At 40.7% G+C, this 19773-nt stretch overlaps 1 protein-coding gene and 1 long non-coding RNA gene across 3 annotated transcripts in view; one reads left to right on the plus strand and one right to left on the minus strand.

Annotated features, from left to right (window-relative positions):
* Positions 1 to 19773, minus strand: part of PHLPP2 (PH domain and leucine rich repeat protein phosphatase 2) — a 74709-nt gene that overhangs the window by 6892 nt on the left and 48044 nt on the right. For both annotated transcript variants that reach the window (XM_006755789.2, XM_015558807.1), the window contains 12 exons: positions 18813 to 18959; positions 18188 to 18418; positions 16626 to 16828; positions 12876 to 12936; positions 11545 to 11640; positions 9642 to 9797; positions 7769 to 7969; positions 4766 to 4928; positions 4404 to 4534; positions 3674 to 3784; positions 2659 to 2853; positions 637 to 868 (listed from right to left, as the gene is read on the minus strand). In XM_006755789.2, the coding sequence (XP_006755852.1) occupies positions 637 to 868; positions 2659 to 2853; positions 3674 to 3784; positions 4404 to 4534; positions 4766 to 4928; positions 7769 to 7969; positions 9642 to 9797; positions 11545 to 11640; positions 12876 to 12936; positions 16626 to 16828; positions 18188 to 18418; positions 18813 to 18959 (1927 nt within the window). The remainder of the gene's footprint in view (positions 1 to 636; positions 869 to 2658; positions 2854 to 3673; positions 3785 to 4403; positions 4535 to 4765; positions 4929 to 7768; positions 7970 to 9641; positions 9798 to 11544; positions 11641 to 12875; positions 12937 to 16625; positions 16829 to 18187; positions 18419 to 18812; positions 18960 to 19773) is intronic.
* LOC107181837 lies at positions 11615 to 13586 on the plus strand. Its single transcript, XR_001512538.1, has 2 exons — positions 11615 to 12001; positions 12175 to 13586. It is a non-coding gene; the product is annotated as an uncharacterized LOC107181837 (long non-coding RNA).

Genomic DNA, 19773 nt, shown 5'->3' on the forward strand with positions numbered 1-19773 from the left:
CCAAAGCATATGAGCCAAACACAATTGTATTATGAACAGAAAAGAATGTTTTGAAACTTTGCATTTCAGACTAGGATGTCAAACTATAGGAGTGTTTCTCTTCTGTTTGGAAATTAACCAAAGGGAACATTTACCTTCATTTTACATCTAGCTATACATCTACAGCAGTGATTTTCAACAGGTGTGCTGACACAATTTTTAAATCATGCAATGCTTTACTATTTAGTCAGGGGCACTGACCTCTTTTCCCTTCGATTGTCAAATTAAAAAATGACGACACAACAATAGGTGTCTGGTGTGAATGAATCAAAATTATACCGTTCTTTGTCAGATCAGCAAAAAGAAAACTTTTTGGTGTGCTGCAGAATTTTAGTAATCAGTTTATGTATGCCGTGAAATGAAAAAGATTGAAAATCACTGATCTAAAGAATTGAATTCAGATTTTTCCTTCTAATTAATTTGACTTTTCTTTTTGCTAGTCATTAGCTGCTCATTAGCTTTTGTTCTAGTACTGTTATCTGAGTTGGATACAGTTTACAAGGCTTGATAGAAGAAAAGTGGGCCTCCACTGCCATTATGCAAATAGTATTCACTGGATTTGAGGAGTAGAGGTGACTGATGGAGAGCGAGACTTACCTCTGTTATGATGGCTTTTTGGTCCTTCACTCTTTGGGCCTCGTCCGCATCCTGTTCCAGGCTGAAGACTTTAGAGAGGGGCACTGGTTTCCCACCTCGACACAAGACTGCTTGGCACGTGCCCACGTTGGCCACTGTCAAGCTAAAACTACTTGTTGAATCGGCAGTGTCTGGGCGGATGTAACAAAGAAGAGCCGAGGAGCCCAGCTTTTGACCAGCCATCCCTAATTTCCTGTTTAGAAAGAAAATGAAGACCTGGTAGCTAGAGTAAGAAGAAAACGGCAGTCCTTCATGGCCACCATTTGCTTGTTTTCCTGCCAGGTGGCTGGACCAGCCCCACCCTCATCCACCTGAAGGCAGTCTCTGGCTATACTAGGAGGTGATGATGGTGAGCAGAGTTCTGCCTTCCACTCTTAACTCACTGAGAAAAGGAATTTTACACAACGGTGAGCTCAAAGGAGAGAGTAAGGTGATCGTTTTCTGTTCCTTCTACTTGTGTCTAATCATTGACCAAATGGCGTAACTCAGTGGTTTCAACTTTAGAGCATCAAAACCACTTAGAGGGTTTGTGAAAACACAGATTACAGGGCTCACCCCCAGAATGTCTGATTCAGTAGATAAGGGGCAGCCCAACAGTTTGCATTTCTAACAAGTTTCCAGTGATGTTGAAGCTCCCGAGGCTGTTGTCCTGGAACAACACATTGAGAACCACACATTTAGGTTTTAAGTTCCTTGAAGGAAGGATCATAATTTCCCCTGTATTTCTCCCATGCACATGGCATCCATCCCCCAGCATGTGGTACACAATGCTAAGCACAGAGCAGGTGCTATAAAAAAGACCTGGTTCTAAATTTGGCTTTTTCATTTACTGGCTATAGATCCTCAGCAAGTTATTTCTCTGAGAAATTTTTTAATAAAATACCCACTTCTTTGGCTTGTTTTGAAAATTAAAGATATGGTATGAGAAATGCCTGGTACAGTACCCTGCTCTCAGGAGGTACTTCATAAGCAGAATTCTCTCTCCCAAACCCTTTATTTTGCCAAGTTAAACTCCGTTCCCAGCCTATTTGCTTTGTATTATAATGAGAGAGAAAACTAGCTTGGACTCCAGGCTGCTCCATTTCAACACTGATTATCTCTATATCTATATATATAAAAGCCCAGCAACCGTTATGGCAAAATGACCAGAATGACCGGTTGCTATGATGTGCACTGACCACCAGGAGGCAGATGCTCAACCCAAGAGCTACGCCCTGGTGGTCAGTGCGCTCCCACAGTGGGAGTGCTGCTCAGCCAGAAGCTGAGCTCATGGCTGGCGAGCACAGCGGCAGTGGTGGGAGCCTCTCCTGCCTCTGTGGCAGCACTAAGGAGCGGCGAGCCAAGCAATAAGGAGCGAGCAGGCGGGCAGTTAGGAGCGAGGTGTCCTGGGTTGTAAGAGGGCACAGGCGCAGCTGAGGTAATCCCCCCACCCCCTGTGCACGAATTTTGTGCATCGGGCCTCTAGTACAAGATAACAACCTCTCAGTTGTCAGTATCCTTTTTGCAGCCCACCTGATGGGTAAAATGCTCCATTAGCTACTAAGAGATTTTCAATAGTTTAGCTATATAGGGTTTTTACCATTAAGTGGCTTAGAAGATTAGTTGGTAAATCCCAGTAAGTATTCTAAACACATGAATTGATCAGTGCTTAACGTTCTGTAGGTCATCGACCCTTTGGAGAATCTTATGAAAGCTTACCACGCTCCTTCCCCCAAATGCATGCACACACAACCTTTCCCACATCAGTTCTGGGCTTTCCAGATCTTTCCAGACCTTGGGTTCAACAGAGAAAACACAGATGGTTCCACAGGCTCGTTAAAGCACCAAAATCCCCCACACTCCACGCTGATATAGAGAGCACGGCTACGGCAGAAGGAGCAAAATCTCATCTTGATCCTGTGCCTGTAATTTAGACTCTGGCCTTCTGGCTTAGATTTTCCAAAAGTAGAACTGAGTTAGGGATTATTCAACCCACCTGCTTACCTGTGAGATACCAAGAAGGTGTGAGCCATGGAAACGGTGTCACTGGATGACTGCTGGACCTCCTCCAGAAGCACATCTGCCATCGTGCACTGCAGGAGGCGGGGAAGCTCCTCATTCCGGTCCCCATCAAACATGCCGTATACCGCTCCCACGCCCTCCGCAAAGGTATCCACAGCGAGCGAAGACACACACAGCCTATCACAGAAAGACAAGAAAGACAAACACCGAAGAAAGTTATTGGTAAAAGGATTATTCCCTGAGGAGCCTTCTTTAAAAAACTAAGTGTTAATTGAGGGTGGAGAAGAACAGGAGTAAATCCTCACCTACAAATGAAAAGTGTTATATAATTAGGGAGCATTTGAAAGAGTTGCTGACGTATCAGGGGAATTCAGCCACATTCAGAAGCTGTACATATTTTAACTTTGCAATGCTGCCAAAGCTGGAAAGATGAAATGTTTTCTCTTAGTAGTTACCAAAGACTAGTATTGTTAACGCCCTTCAGCCAGAGGCCCCCAGGAGCACAACTGTAGTTGAATGAGTTGAGTGTATTATGCCCTGAGCAAGGCAGAATGCACATCATGGAACTCTGGGGAGTGCAGGTAAGACCTAGCATAGATTTGGTCTTTGATTGGGTCACTTTGGAGAAGGTCTAATGAAGGGGTGATCATACTAGATTGGGGGCTGCCAGAAAGCAGGGCCATTCTATGGTTGGGTATCTCCATCATTCTTATCTATAGGAAAAGATTAGCATAAGGATAAAGCTGTAATTGGTACAGAAAATGGTAGTCGCCCATTTTATGGTAGGGATGAGAGAATTTGGTATTTTGGGGCCTGCACATTCGTCTTGTTTTTGTCCTACTGGATCATGGTCTCAAAGGGATCTTATCTGATGTTGACATTCTGTGATTTGTTTACACCCAACAAGAGAATATGGCCTGGCTTTACCATCAGATCAGTTCCCAGATGTCAGCAGCTACCTTTCTTCTTCCTCAGTCTCCATGGCCAAGATACTCACTTGTTCCTCTGCCCTGCCATCTCAGCCAGTCCATGGCTCCAGAAAGTTGATGTAACTGTAGGATCCGTGGTTGGCAAAGGTTTCTGATCAATTTTCAGGGTTGTGATATGGCTGTGGGAAGTGGAGGAAGGAAAGATTAAACCGTAAATGCTTCTGTATTTTACAAAAACTATCCTAACAATACTATATATTTTTATAAAGTAGTCCGTTGACAGACTAAGGTTCATCTCCAGAGAGACTGAAAGTAGTATGCTGACCCACTGGCCAAGGTGGAGAAAGGAAAAAGTAGGAGGAAGAAATAGGGAACAAATATTGTTACAACTGATGCTGTCTCTATGAAAGCTAGGCACAACAAAGACTTCAACATTTCAGCCAACTGTCTACTAATTTTAAGTATTTTAATACAATTAACTCTTGGTACAATGAATGAGCTTGCACTGTTTCTTACATGTTGTGATGTAATGTGATCTGTGCCACCTCAACCATCTATGCCTGCCATGTAAAGATACTCAGTATGTGGCTGAGCCTTGATGCCGAGTCCTAATATAAATGGGTGAGAACATTTATGTGGATGGACAGAACATCCACCCATAACTGAATCAAAGTTGGGGCCCAAGGGGTTTTATGCTTCATCCATTCTACTCCTTCAAATAATCAAGACCCTGAGAAGCCCCCACATGGCTGTTGGGACTAAGAGCACATAGGGGTTCGTTTTCACAAGTTTTCTTACCTAAATGTGTCCAGCGTCTTGTGTTCCAGAACCAGGTTTGTATTTCCAGTCAGGTCAAGGTCCTGTAAGGTAGCAGGCAGGGCCTCTGGGATCAGGATTTCTGTCAAGTCATTGCAACTTAGGTCTACAAACTGAGAAGGAAGTGGAAAAAAATCAAAAGAAAATACATCATAGGTAGTTAATTCTTAACTATCTAACAGTCAGTCTACTATTATATCCTCCAAGGGTACTTAATTTCTTCCCAAGAACCCACTGAATACACTGTAATCCCCAATTGCCTTGTCCTTCTTCCTTACGAGGTCAACCTCATTCACTCTCCTGCCACTTCCCCCCGAGGGACAGCATTCAGCACATGACAGTACCTGGATCTGAGGCAACTGCAGTATTTCTGGGAAAATGCTGATGTTGTTGGAGTGTGCAACAAGGGTGTGCAGCCTTTTGCAGTTCGCTATAGTCGTGGGAATGGTTTTAAGCTTGTTGCCACTTAGGTTCAGTTCCTCCAATTGTTCCAATTTATTTAGTTTGCTGAAAAAGAAATACCGAAATACCACATTGCACCCAAAAGGAGCTGCCAAGCAAGTGTTAGAGTAGCCGAAGCACAGAGGCGACTGGCCCCCTGCCCGATGCCAGGCCATATGAAATGATCAGAGACACCAGGAAGGGAAGGGCTCCTCAAGGTAACTACACCTGCTACACTTCAGTCTGGTCTGCCTCTCAGTGTGTTTGCAGGGGCTGAAGCGTCCCTGGCTTCTCTGGCAGCTGTTGGATCTTGTGGCATGAACGGCTTCCTATTATATGACTTATAGGGAGAGGCTGAATCAGCATCGGCCTACGGTTGGTAGATTAGTTGCTTCGCCACTAACTAGTTGCAGAATACTGCATAAGTTAATGTCGGTTTATATCAATATCCTCAGCTAAAAAAGAAGCTGTACTAAATCATCACTAAGAGTCTTTTCAGTTTTAAGTATCTACCGTTACCTATACACAACACAATCCATCTTCACTAAACATTGTATTGAGTGGTTATTACACATACAGTGCTATGCTAAGAATGTTAATGCAATGCGATTCACTGTTCCGCTGGATTGAGCAAAGCTTTCTCCACAATAAGCAAAATATCTTAAGATGGCCTAACACCTTTATCTAGATTATTACAAGTTGCTCTAATATAACATACCATAATTTCTATTGCTAGGAGAGCCATAAATACTTTAATAATTAAGCTCAGTAAATTAAAACTGCTTTTTAATTACAATAGTAATCTATATTCACTGAAAAGAAATTGGAAAAAGGGACAAGGAAAACAGAGGTGGAAAAAAAATCATACTACCAGAGAATTCTGATGACATTTTGGTGGAGGGTATTCTCATCTTTTGTCACGCATGAAACTGTATTTTTAATTAAAAAATGATGCTACGTTATATTTTTATAACTTGCTGTTTTGTTGTTGTTTCTGTTTTTACTTTACTTAATATGTTTTAAAAGTGTTCCATGTCCAAATCTCATGCTATTCTCTCACACTACTCCCTGCTTGGATCTACTACTACTTTCTGACTTGTAGACAGAAACACAGTGAGTGCCCTTCTCTCAATCAGTCTCTTACGGAGCCCAGAGCTTTGCTAGACTTTGAAAATAGTGCAAAAGAAACAGAAAATTTGGATTATGCCTGTGCAATTATAACATTGTTTAAGAGATGACCTGACAGTGGATTTATTATTCAGTATAGAACATACATGTTCTTTAATGTACTGCTCCTAAATTCCATTTAGTTTTACTACCTGTACCTGAGTACTCTAATTTTATATGATCTGTTCCTGTTCTTGTCTTTACTTCTAACTTCTTATTTTTGTATTTTTAATGTTTTACATTTAATATTAGCCTGCTTTTGACCCCTCCCACAATATGAGTGTCACCAAATTAGATGGAATTCATGAGTTTCAGAGTATTCATCTGGTATCTCCCAACAGCTTCAAAAACTAATATAACTTGTCAGTGGTCTGTCATTTCCACTTTATATGACTGTGTGTAGGGCCAACTGAATTAATCTCATCAGATTTCAAGGGATCACATTCTGAAATTAAGATTCTGCATTCACTTTAAAAGCCACCGTTTAAATATATTTGTATTGATTTCAGAGAAGAAGGGAGAGGGAGAAAGAGAGAGAAATATCAATGATGAGAGAGAATCACTGATTGGCTGCCTCCTGCACGCTCCCCATGAGGATTAAACCCACAACCTGGGCATGTGCCCTTGACTGGAATTGAACCCAGGACCCTTCAGTCCGCAAGCCAACGCTCTATCCACTGAGCCAAACCAGCTAGGGCTCATTTCATTCTTATGTCAACCCTGAGGGGTGGGCATTCTTATTTGTCAAGGGTCACACGAGGGGAAGGCTTGCTGGCAGAGGGCACAGCAAGTGCAAAGGAGACAGTGGGTATGAAGTTGTTTGAGATGTGAGATTGTTTAAGGTTATTTTATGATTTGAAATCATAAAAATGCGCTCTGTGCAGCGCAATGAGCTACATACATATATCTTTAACATCCTGCATTTATTATACTGCATTGCAATTGCCTATATACTTACCTATTCCCCCAATTTGACTGTAAGTAACTTGAGGACAGAGGCTGTTAACTTAATCGGCACTGCTTCCCCAGTGTTTACACAGCACTTGACATATAGTAGGCATTCAATATAGACAGCTGACTGAACAAAATGGGCTTGAACGGTGCTCATCCACTTATACACTGATTTTTTTCAATAAATACAGTTGGCCTTCCATGCCCATAGGTTTCCACCCACGGATTCAACCAACTGTGGATGGGATACAGCATTTTCACATTCCCAACCACGGTCTCCCAGCTGCAGATCAAACATATTGTTTTGCATGCACAGTTAGTTGAATCCACATATGCAAAGGGCCAACTGTAGAGTGAAAAGTTGCATGTGGATTATCGATTGTATGGGGGTTGGCTCCCCCTAGCACCCAGCTTGTTCAAGGATCCACTGTATATAATGAATAAATTAATGGACTCAACAGTACTTTTATGAAGCAGTGCTGAATGAAAAAAAACACACAATTGTCTCCGGATTTTCTTTATTTCATAAGCCTGTACTTTTCTAGGCTGAAAATTCTCAAACCATTCATTATCAGCTAACTACAACTAAGAATTAAACACATTTTAACCACAACTTCTCTGGTTATTGATACGTAACAACTAGGTATAAACACTTTCCCATTCAACTAGTGGAATCGTAAGTCACTCCACATAAAGCAAGAGTACCTAGTGAGATAACGGCAATGTGGTCTAACAAATGCAGAATGCATGTTATTTGTCTGAAACGACCAAGGTGTGCATTTGTTTACCTTGCGGGAAAAGTTTGTAGCTGGTTGTTTGCAAGATGCAAGATTCGCAGGTGTGGGTGCCCGACCAGGACAGGCACACACTGATCCGTCAGGAGGTTGTTGGTCAGATAGAGCAGCTGCAGGGCACTCAGGCTCTCCTCCCCTGCAGAAGCAGATGGCAAGGACTCCAGACTATTTGCGGATGCATTCAAGTACCTGAGGCTGACAGAGCACACACAAATCATTTCCTGCACGGTTATTTATTGCCTTCGGTAGAAAACATCATGCCATCACAGTAGGGAACACTGCCATTACATGCTCCAAAACTCATGACAAATGAAACTTCCTCAGGTAGTTTTCTCTAATTGATTCTAACAACCAAAGTTCCTTTTACTCAACTCATGCAAGCCAAACAGACAGGAAATCATTCAGGCTTGGTAGTAGTCCTGGGCTTCTGTAGTGGCCTGAAGTCTACCTTAGCTTCATTTTTACTGTGTTTATGTCCCCCCGAAAGAGTGCTGTTGAGTATCATGTTCACAAATATTCAAACTGTGAAGACACCCTTCAGAAAAATTTTTTGTCAGATTTCAACGCCATATTTATTTAGCCAAGCCCCTTGTAATCCCTTAATAATGGGCACAGCACTGTTTCCAACTGTTTGCTATTACAGACATTATAATGAGCACCTTTGTATCCTTATCCAATTATTTATTTATACTACATTCCCAGAAGCAAATTGGTTGGGGTCAAAAGATAGATATATCTTTAAAATTTTCATATATATTGCCAAACTGAGCTCCAGAAAGGGCAATACCAATTATATTTACAATATGTATTATATATACAAACACTGTTTTTTTTTCTTTTTATATACAAACATTTTTTAGAATTTCCAAAGATTTTATTTTTTGGAAAAGTCCAACCAAGTGTATTGAGATGTATAAGCTGCCACATAAAGAACAAGCCAGACACTTGTAGGCTAAATGCTTTTTGTATGTTTCCTGTAGCCAGCAATTTTCAACCTTTGCATCTCATGGCACATATAAAATACTGAAATTCTGTGCACACCAAAAAAGATATTATATTTCTTGGTGATCTGACATAAAAAGGGCTTGTGTTGGCTGTTGTCATTATTTTATGTGACAATCTAAGAGAAAAGACATTAGTGCCCCTGACTAAACAGTCAGGTATCATATTTTAAGAATTCTTGCAGCACACAATTTGAATTCTTGCAGTCACTGTTATAGCCTATGTTAAATTATTAGTGCTTATCTCTATTTTCTCCATTTTTAAACTGAAGATAATATTGTCTTCTCCATATTGCAGAAGGCTATAATTAAAAACGAATCCTCGTTGAATGGTGGGTGACAGACACATTAGATATACCTGATTATGGATGTTAAAGTAAAAAAACATTATTTATTGCTAATTTACAATGAGAAAGCAAGTAACACCTTCTGAAACAGTGTTACCTTTAAATGCACAGTTTTCAAAGTAGGTAGTAAAAGAGTGATGCAAATAAAGAATAAAACTCAATGATAGCTTGGTAGCGCTAGAAGCAAAATTAACTTTAATGGTATGTCCTTTTCTCCTAATGAAAAAGCTAAAAATTGCCAAGAAAGAGGCATGAAAGCACTGCAATTTCTCTTTAAAGGTCATAATTGTATTCATTTTCTGAGATGAAAGCCACCTGTTTGAAACTGTTTACACCACCAAAACTTCTTACGTATTTGATGGTTATTTAAGCCCTAGAGTCAAAGATTACCACCTCATAAAACAGTGTCATATTTTATTTCATAGAAAGTACAAATGACTCCACCCATAGCTGGACTATGAGGTAAACTATAAATCTAGTTCCAAAGGTCACCCCAATGACAAGCAGTGCAGTACTTACTTTAAGGCCTTGGAGAAGAGGGTGTCCGGCAGCCTGGTGAAGCAGGTATGCTGGATGTCCAACACCTCCAGAGGGATGTGCTCCATGAGCACGGGGAGGTTCTGCACGTGATTGTGTCCCACCATCAGTTTCCTAAGACTCAAGCTGCTAAGAATTCTGGAAGTGGGCGGGGAGGGGAGACAGTACAAAGAAACAAAAAACTTACTTAAGTCTTTCTTTCTGAGTCTGCCCTTGGCTGTTTAATTAAATGAGTAAAATGAATAGAAACATACTCTTCTAGACAATATAATCCCTGACAAATGCCTGAGCCAAGAAAGCAGCCATGGCCATATGTTTACCCACCTCCACCAGGAAGTCCTTACGGTCATCCTGGAAAAGGTGAGTTAATGAAAGCAACCCGCACAGAACAGACCTAAACAAAAAACTTCTAGAATAAATCGATTTATTCTAGAATTGAGTGAATCTATTAATATAGGTAACTATAATAAATAACAAAATTCATTATAACAAAGCCACTATTCTGTGCTTAAAATGTGCGAGGCCAGTGATGGCGAACCTATGACACGCGTGTCAGAGGTGACACACGAACTCATTTTTTTGGTTGATTTTTCTTTGTTAAATGGCATTTAAATATATAAAATAAATACAAAAATATAAGTCTTTGTTTTACTATGGTTGCAAATATCAAAAAATTTCTATATGTGACACGGCACCAGAGTTAAGTTAGGGTTTTTCAAAATGCTGACATGCCGAGCTCAAAAGGTTCGCCATCACTGTGCTAGGCCCCTTAACTATGAGGTTCAGAAGAAATAGTGACTATTTGCCAAAGATCTCACACTGAATTTAGTCAATGGCATAGTCAGGATTTGAACTAAGGCCTGATTCCAAAGGTTGTGTTCATACCTACTATGCTACAAAAGCCTCTAGTTTAATTTAAAACACTCCACTAGATGATAACATTTTATACCTTCTATAAATGGTATATTCAATGCTTGTAAATATACCACTTACCCCTCTCCCAAGCACCTCTCTCTTCCTCCCCTCCCCACATGCAGAAGTCCCACCATCCTGTATCTTATAATTATTCAAAGTTCTGAATTTCTACAACATTTTATTTATACAGTCCAGTACTGAAAAGTGAAGGCAAGAATGACAACATTCAGCACTTGCCAGCATGGCTCAGTGCTTGGAGAGTCAGCCTGCACACTGAAGGGTCTCGTGCTTGGTTCCTGGTGTGACCGAGGGCACATACCTGGGCTGCAGGTTCGGGGCATGTGTGGGAGGCAACCAATCAAGTGTCTCTTTCACATTGGTATTTCTCTCTCCCTGCCCCTCCACTCTCTCTAAAAATCAATGGAAAAAATATCCTCACTCCTCGGATAAGGATTAAAAAAAAAAGAAATGACAACATTGCAATGTCAGCACTCACTACTTCCTAGTTAAGTGTGACCTTGGGCAAGTTACTGAACCACTCCAAGCCTTAGTTTCCTCATCTGTAAGATGAGGATAACAGCACCTATATAATAACGCTGTCAAAGGACTATATAAAAGTAAAGTTCTCAGAACTTTGCCCAGCTCACAATAACTCATCCAATAAAAAGTATCTAAGTATATCGCCAACCTAAGCCTGCAACCTGTTACATTTTATCAGTTGTCTGTGCACAAGTCCCCTCAACTACCTGCTCATTACTAAGTTGCTTACAGGCCAGCCTATGCATTAGCTGTTACTATATCACTCACAGCACTTCACACTGCCCTGCACTCAGCAGGTACTGAATATTTATTGAACAAATAAATGAAAGTACCTATACAAAGTAACCCAATCTAGGAGAATAATTAAATACATGCATATACACACAGATATCATTATATACATACATAATATATATTAACACACACATACCTCATAGGAACCTCTGTCAGAAGATTATAGCTCACATCTAATACTTCTATCTTCTTTGCTTCACAGGCCCAGTCAGGGACACATTCCAGCTGGTTTCTATAAAAAATAAATCAACACAAGCCATCATTTATGATGATGAGTGGAACTCATTTCATTAGTCTGTAATATACCTGTTAATTGGCCCATGAGCCCCTTGAGGGCAGGAGCACTATAACTAAGCGTTCTTGGTCCACTACCAGAATGCACGAGGTGCTCAAGGAATGTCGCTGATAGAGAAGTGGACAGAGATAAGCACCCAAACATGTATACTCCTGGATCATATACTGCATGCCCAAAGAAGATACAAAGGCTCTCAACAGCAGGAAAGCATACATACGATGGGATGACTGAAGGAGAGATGTGGAAAGACTTAATGGAAGAAGTGGCATTTTAAACAAACCTTTGAAGATGCCAACAGGTAATAACTGGGGAAGAAGAATAGCAAATTCTGGGGAAAATGAACAAAATGAATAAAAGTGAGGAAGTTGGGGCACAAGATAACTAGTGGGGGGCTTCAAACATTTAAAATGTGAATGCAAATATTTAGTAGAGCACTGAGCAGACACCTTGTAAAAATATTTTTCTTTTCAGATATTACTTAGTCTCTCTTGGCCTCAATGTACCTACTGATCAGTCGATTGAGACGACAAGGCAGAATGAAGTGAGGGCTGTAAGAGAAATGCAGATACGGCTACGCTGGCTGAGTGAAAGAAGCACTTTGTCCGGAATGGATCAAGGCAAGCTCCCCAAGAAACAGGGCATGTGAGTTAGAATTTGAAGAATGTGGGACAATGACCTGAAGAGAGGAGGACATTCTAAGAAAGAGGGGACAACATGAGTGAGAACACAAAGGCAAAGAAAGACATGGCATGGAACATGTGGGAATTATAACAAGCAGTTTGGGGAAACGGAGCAGAGAGTGGTAAGAAACAGGCTGGAGAAAACGAAATCATGTCCAGAAGACTGTGCCTTTACCCTGGAGGTATAGGGGGATCACTGAAGAATTAGTAAGTAAGTACAATGTCAGTTTTGTAATTTAAAAAGTTCACTCTGTGGCTACACTGAGGTCTGGTTGAGATGATTAATTAGTAAAAGGAAGACTAATCAGGAAGCTGTTACAGAATTTCAGACAAGAGATGATATAGGCCTAAGTGAGTGGTGATACATGTGGAAGGGAGGGAGGGACTTCAGAAGTATTTAGATTTCTTGTGCCTCAAAACTACCAAATTATCCACATATGCCTTTTAAATATTAGCAATCAAACAAGCACCACCTTTATGAAGCACACTCACCTGGAAAGTTCTAAAGATGTGAGAAGACTGGGTACTGGATAGACATTCACTGCTGTCAGCCCTAATTGAAAAACAAAAGGGCGTCAGTAACGTTGTCTAAAGAAGAAAGTAACTGAAAATAAATAAGGAAAAAGTGACAGCGTCAGAAAGAAAACAGGCCACCTACTGACATGAACTAAAGACAAAAGCCACTGGGTAACGCACATGAATTGCGTGGTCCCAATTTGAAGACCAAATACAACAAATGAAGGATCGTGTGTACTGCACTGGACTCACGCCAGACCAGGCAGCTGTTAACAGTAACTACTTAATTTTTTTAAAAATTGATAACACGATTTTCACTGGCAATATTTTAACTTTCAACTACAGTACAACATAGATACAGAAAAGGGCAACAATCTTATGTGCACAGATCGCTACATTTTTACACACAGCACACACCAGTGTAGCCAGTGCCCACTTAGGAAGCGGATCATTACCAGCTCCCAGGAGCTTCCTCTCATCCGCCTTCCAGTCTCTGCCCCTCGCCGCCCTCGCTCCCTATACCACAGGCTACTTTTGCTTATTTACATAAATTACACATACAGTCTGTAAAGTTTCTGATCTGGCTTCATTCACTCCTTATTGCACTTGTGGGATCTGTTCACATTACTGCATGTGGGTGTAGTTCATTCTTTCTCCCAGCAGTACGAAACTGTTTATATGACTGTACCACTATTTGTTTATTCATTTTAGGGTTACAGCACTGAAGTCTTTTCGAGTTGGGGTGACTACGAATAGTGCTTCTATGAATATTTTTTCCATGTCTTTTGTGGACTAATATAAGCATTTATTTCGAGTACTAGAGGCCCGGTGCACAAAAATTTGTGCACTTGGAGGGGGGTCCCTCAGTCCAGCCTGTGCCCTCTCGCAGTCTGGGACCCCTCGAGGGATGACCACCTGCTGGCTTAGGCCCGCTTCCTGGGGGATCGGGCCCAAGCTGGCAGTCAGACATCCCTCTGGCAGCCCGGGAGCCCTCGGGGGATGTCTATTTACCAACAAGAAGCAGACCTAAACTGCAGTCGGACATCCTTAGTGCTCCTGAGGAGGTGGGAGAGGCTCCCGCCACCTCCGCTGTGCTGGCAGCCATCAGCCTGGCTTGTGGCTGAGCAGAGCGCACTGACCACCAGGGGGACAACTCCTGCATTGAGCATCTGCCCCCTGGTGGTCAGTGTGTGTCATATTGACCAGTCATTCCCAGTCGTTCTGCTGTTAGGGTCAATTTGCATATTATCCTTTTATTATACTGGATAGAGGCCTGGTGCATGGGTGGGGGCCGGCTGGTTTGCCCTGAAGGGTGTCCCGGATCAGGGTGGGAGTCCCACTGGGGTGCCTGGCCAGTCTGGGTGAGGGGCTGAGGGTCCTTTTCAGGCTGGCCAAGCCCCCCAGCGATGGAAGCTCCCAGCCTTTCCTTTTTTTCTTTTAGTCTGGGATTTATTTACCTTCTATAATTGAAACTTTGTAGCCTTGAGTGAAGCTCACAGCAAGCCAGGGAGGGCAGGAAGCTTGGCTTCCTCCATCACTGGGGCAACCAAGCCTCGTGCTTGCTCCAGCTCCGTGGCTGCCGGCTGCCATCTTGGTTGGGTTAATTTGCATATAGTTGCTCTGATTGGGTGGTGGGTGTGGCTTAAGGCATAGTGAAGGTACAGTAATTTGCATGTTTATCTTTTATTAGTGTAGATAAGCTTAGGAGAGAACTGTTGACTATAAGGGGTGTATATACTGAACAGTTTTCCAGGGTGGTTGTACCAGTTTACACTCTCAACAACTGACACTGGTATTTTCAGTCTCTCATTCTAGTCTCTCTGGTATGTGTGCAGTGGTGTCACTCTGGTATGTGTGCAGGGGTCAGTTTGCATATCCCCAATGACCTGTGAAGTTGACTGACTTTTCCTATAGTAGCTGATCATTGGATAACTTCTTTTGCGAAGCTGAGTCCTTTACTCTTGAGGCGTCAAAACTGCAAGTGTTGATGTGAATTCTTCCAGCTTGCTGAATTTAAGGATTCTGTAAACTGAATAGCTAAGTTCAATAAAGCCCCATTTAGTACAGTACTGTGACAGAACCTTGGTTACTAAGAAGGACTGCATCTATGTCAATAAGGTCTTTTCCAAAGGAGCCAGTTATTCAGATCTTTAGATACATTAAGAATAGAAAATGGTCCTGATAATATTTCCATGGCAAAAGACCTACTATCCTCTCACGATATCTATAAACAGCACAACACTCATCAGCAGTGACACTATTCTGACCTAATCACAGCTATAATTTAAAGTTTCTGTAACATGGTTAAAGGCATCAAAGGAATTCCTTAACTATCTTTTATCCTAATAACGCATTTTAGAGATACAGAAAAGACAACAAAATAATGAACACTCTCTTCTACATATCATGTAGCTTTTAACAAATTTTGACATTCTGCCTAATATGCTCCACTTTTTAAATTAAGAATTGAAACACTGGACATACCAGGTAAACATCATCCTGAATATGATTTTTATCATTCCCATGGATTCTTTCATAGTGTTATGGCATACTTACAGCTAAGAAAACATTTTTATGTGTTTTAATATTTGATAACTATCCTAGTACATATAATTATGCACTTCCTTTTTTTACTCAAAAGTGCTTCTGAGATTTATCCACATTAACACACAAAGTTTTAGTATCTTGATTTCCATTGCCGTGCAATATTCTATCATACAAATATGTCATGGCTTAGTTTCCCTATTAATAGTCATATTTTTAATTTTTTTCACTATAACAAACACAATGCTATGAAAAGCATTCTTGTACACATCTCCTTCTACAGATGAGTGTCTCTGGGAGATATTCCAAGCAGGGCCCTGTATGTCTTCACCTTCTCCAACACCGCACACTGCTTTCCAAGGGGGTTTTATCAACCACACTCAGACTAGCAGTGTATAAGGCGCTGCCTCTCCCTATCTTCAATAGCACTTAGCATTATTTTTTTTTTATTTGATGAGTATAAAATGGTATTATTTAAATTTTAATCCCTCTGACACTTAGTGAAACTGAACATTTTTTCCTTTCCTTCTTGAAACACAGAAAAAGTAATTATGACCTCTTTGGTAAAGATGAACTCTCCATTAAAAAATGACCTTGCCAAAACCGGTTTGGCTCAGTGGATAGAGCGTCAGCCTGCAGACTGAAAGGTCTCAGGTTCGATTCCGGTCAAGGGCATGTACCTTGGTTGCGGGCACATCCCTTGTAGGGAGTGTGCAGGAGGCAGCTGATCGATGTTTCTCTCTCATCGATGTTTCTAACTCTCTATCTCTCTCCCTTCCTCACTGTAAAAAATCAATAAAATATATTTTTAAAAAAATGACCTCAACAAATAACAGGCCTTTTACATTGGAAAATATTCCTGGAGCAAATCACTATCAAAACGAGGGGTTTCTCTTTCTAGAACTGAGGCAGCACAAGGTTTTAGATTAGAAGTTGGCAAAGGGTTAAATATTTAGTAAATATTTGGCACTTAGTGAAGCTCAAAGCATCTTGTAATGTCTTTTGTATGCATATTTCAACCACTTCAGTTTTGAAAGCAAACTGAAAAGACAAAGCTAGGTCTCAATAAACCTCAAATTCTATTTTACAGAGAGCGTGAGGACCACCACAGGTGCCATTGTTCTTAGAAAGCTCTGATGAGAGCTGTAAGAGAAGAAAAAGGAAGCTGGGCAGAGAACTCACTGTTGGAATTGGCAAAGAGAGTCCGCAGGGAGAAGCCACTGAGTGTCAGCTCCCTCAGCTGGTTCCGCTCACAATGCAGCTGCTCCAAGCTACAGAAGGAGCTAAGATCTAAGTCAGTCAGTTGGTTGTCCCGCAAATCCATGTGGGTGACGTATTTATTTCCCTCCAGATTTTCAATTACCACAGTTTTCAAATGGTTCATCCTTAATATTCAAAAATAAGGAAATCATTAGAAATAAAATCTACCAAATGTGCTTATCAAAAGAAAAATAGGAGAGGTATGATGCCTTTCTCTCTTTCTAAACAACTTAAGAATTTCACTACTTGCCTCATTTTGCAAGGTACTAAGTTAAGCTTCTGTAACATGATTAAAGGCAGTCAAAAGAGAAGTCCTTCTGATTCTAGAACTGAGGCAGCACAAGGTTTTAGATTAGAAACTGGCAAAGGGCTAAATATTTAGTAAATATCTGAAGTTCAAAGTATCTTGCAGATAGCTGTACCTTAAGTTCTTTATTTTAAATCAGATAATCCAGACTGGCAAATACATAACAAGTTAAATAAGGAGAAAGGAAAAAAGAACCATGATCCCACAAAGTTAGTTAACTTCCACCCAGATATCTAATAAAGTGAGGTAGGGACGAAGGGATAGGACCAAGGACCAAGGACTAGAAGACGGACATAACTTCTGGGTTAGTGAGCAGCAAAGCAGGCAAGGAGGCCACGGAAAAAGCCAGAGGAAGCAGCCCACACTGCCTCCCTCCCCTTGTTCTGCCTGTTCTCTCTAGTGCTATGATTCACATTACATTAATTAATGGAGAGGAAAATAATTGGTATCTACATGGAATAGTTCAAGGGAAAATTATAGAAAATGGCTTCTTGGTTCTCTTATATACAAGTATATTACTTAAGGCACGCAGGCCTGTTTTCATTTTCTTGTAGTCCAATACATTTTTCTATTACTATATCTTTAGAAGGATAGCAAAGGCTTAGTGTAAATGACAGAACATCTCGTGTGTGTCTTTTACAGCTTCCCTTAGGAAAATATAACTAAAAAGTAGAATTCTTAAAAAATAATTAGTAGTAAAACCTTTTAACATTTTAATTATAGTAAATGGATATCAAGAAGAAACCCAATGATTCAACAGAAAAATGGTCAAGTTTATAGAAAAATACAAACTGCCAATCAATAAGCACTAAGAAGATGCTCAACCTCAATCATAAAAACTGATTAACACAAAGAAATACTATTCCTATCTACTGCACTGACAATAAGGAGAAAGACTGCTAAAATCCAACATTGACAAGGATGGGAGGAAATAGGAATTCTCATAAAATGTTGCTGGGAGGTGAGTTAAATAACCTTTGTCAAAGGCAATTTGTCAACGTCTTATCATGTGGAACACCTATATACCTCATTAATAATCTCTACTGAAGCTTCGTTACATCTTTGAAACCATAGCTTTAAAAGCCTAATGTTTTTTTTAAAAAAGCCTTTATAAAGAGAAAACCTAAAGATCCACGAGAGGTCCATCTAAAGGAGATATGGTAACAAGTGACCTTACCTCAAGTCTACGTGCTTGATATGGCTCATCCTGCTCAGCACCCCTAGGTTTAGGACTTCCAGTCGATTTCCTGCCATAACCACTTTGTCTAATATGGTGAGTCTCTCATACACCTCGGGAATGTGACTGAAGTTGTTGAAGGAAATTCCAAGGGAGGAAAGCTGTTGCAGATTTCCCAATTCTTCAGGTAAAGTAGTCAGAAAGTTGCCATCAAGACAGAGAGTTTGAAGACTATAGGAAGAAAACAAAACAAGTCTACTTTATGAAAGGTTTTAACTGGAATGGACAGAACTAGAATTATGGATTCTAATTTATGTCACTAATTTTTATGAATCCAATAAATGATAAAATGTCCTAAGTATCTATAGAAACTTATTAATAAGATGGCTTAAACATAGCTGACATTGATGGTCCCTCCAACATCAAAAATAGCCAGAGCCTCTGCTATTGAAATGAGGGACACTACTCACTGCTGTAGGCAAGTAACTGCTGCTGACAGAATGCTCATAATTACAGGACTTATTTCACTGGGAGAGCACATGGTACTACTTTCAGTCCAAATGCCAGACCAGTAACTTATTCTGCCAGGGACACGAAGAAACTAGTGACAAGTCATGATACTTACTTTAGGAGATTGCCAATCTGACTTGGCAGGTCGTGAAATCCATTACAGGAAAGATTTAGCTCAGTCAGTGTAGAAATCTCACATAACAATACAGGAAACAACCCAAGTTTGTTATGGGACAAGTTCAGGCCCTTCAGATGAGAAAATCTAAAAAGCAAAAGCACAAATTATTTACATATATACTATTGAATAAGAAAGCAATCTATTTAAATGTTCATCATAGAATTTGTTCCACAAATATTCACTGAGCTCTCACTATGTGCCAAATGGGACACAGTACAGATGCTAAAATGACCAATGCTCAGTCCAGGCTACAAGGGAACCAGGTCTAGTGTGATGGGAGGTCTCTCTTTTCCTTAAAAAGGCAAAAAATCTTGAAGACAAGCTTATGTTGGTACAATTAAGTCACACTGATATACTTGAAATCTTTTCCTTTATTAAATTTCTACATGCAATACAACAAAGACCTAGCAAAAATTAATCAACTCACAGACCAGTGATGGCGAACCTATGACACACATGTCAGAGGTGACACGCGAACTCATTTTTCTTATTGATTTCTCTTTGTTAAATGGCACTTAAATATATAAAATAAATACCAAGAGTGACTACCAAAGCCCCTTTGAAGCAAGTCTTGCCCCAGAGAGTGTCTCCAGCACCGAAGTTCTCCCACTGTAGACACAGCTGATTCTTACAGCCAATTGGCCTGGAGGTCAATCCCTCCCAGTGATACCTAGAACAATCAAGGCTTAACTACAACAAGACTGTGCACAAAGACCACAAGGGGGTGCACCAAGAGTGTTTACCTCAGGTAATTGGGGAGGCTGAGCCACTGGGCCCTATAGGACACTGAGCACAGAAAGCCACTCTATTGTCACAGTGAAGCATAAAAAATGCAAAGACAAAGAAACAGGACACAAATGACAGAAATGGAGGAAAGCAAACTACTGGATATAGAGTT

This window comes from Myotis davidii, unplaced genomic scaffold (assembly GCF_000327345.1).
Source record: "Myotis davidii unplaced genomic scaffold, ASM32734v1 scaffold453, whole genome shotgun sequence".
NCBI classification, from domain to species: domain Eukaryota; kingdom Metazoa; phylum Chordata; class Mammalia; order Chiroptera; family Vespertilionidae; genus Myotis; species Myotis davidii.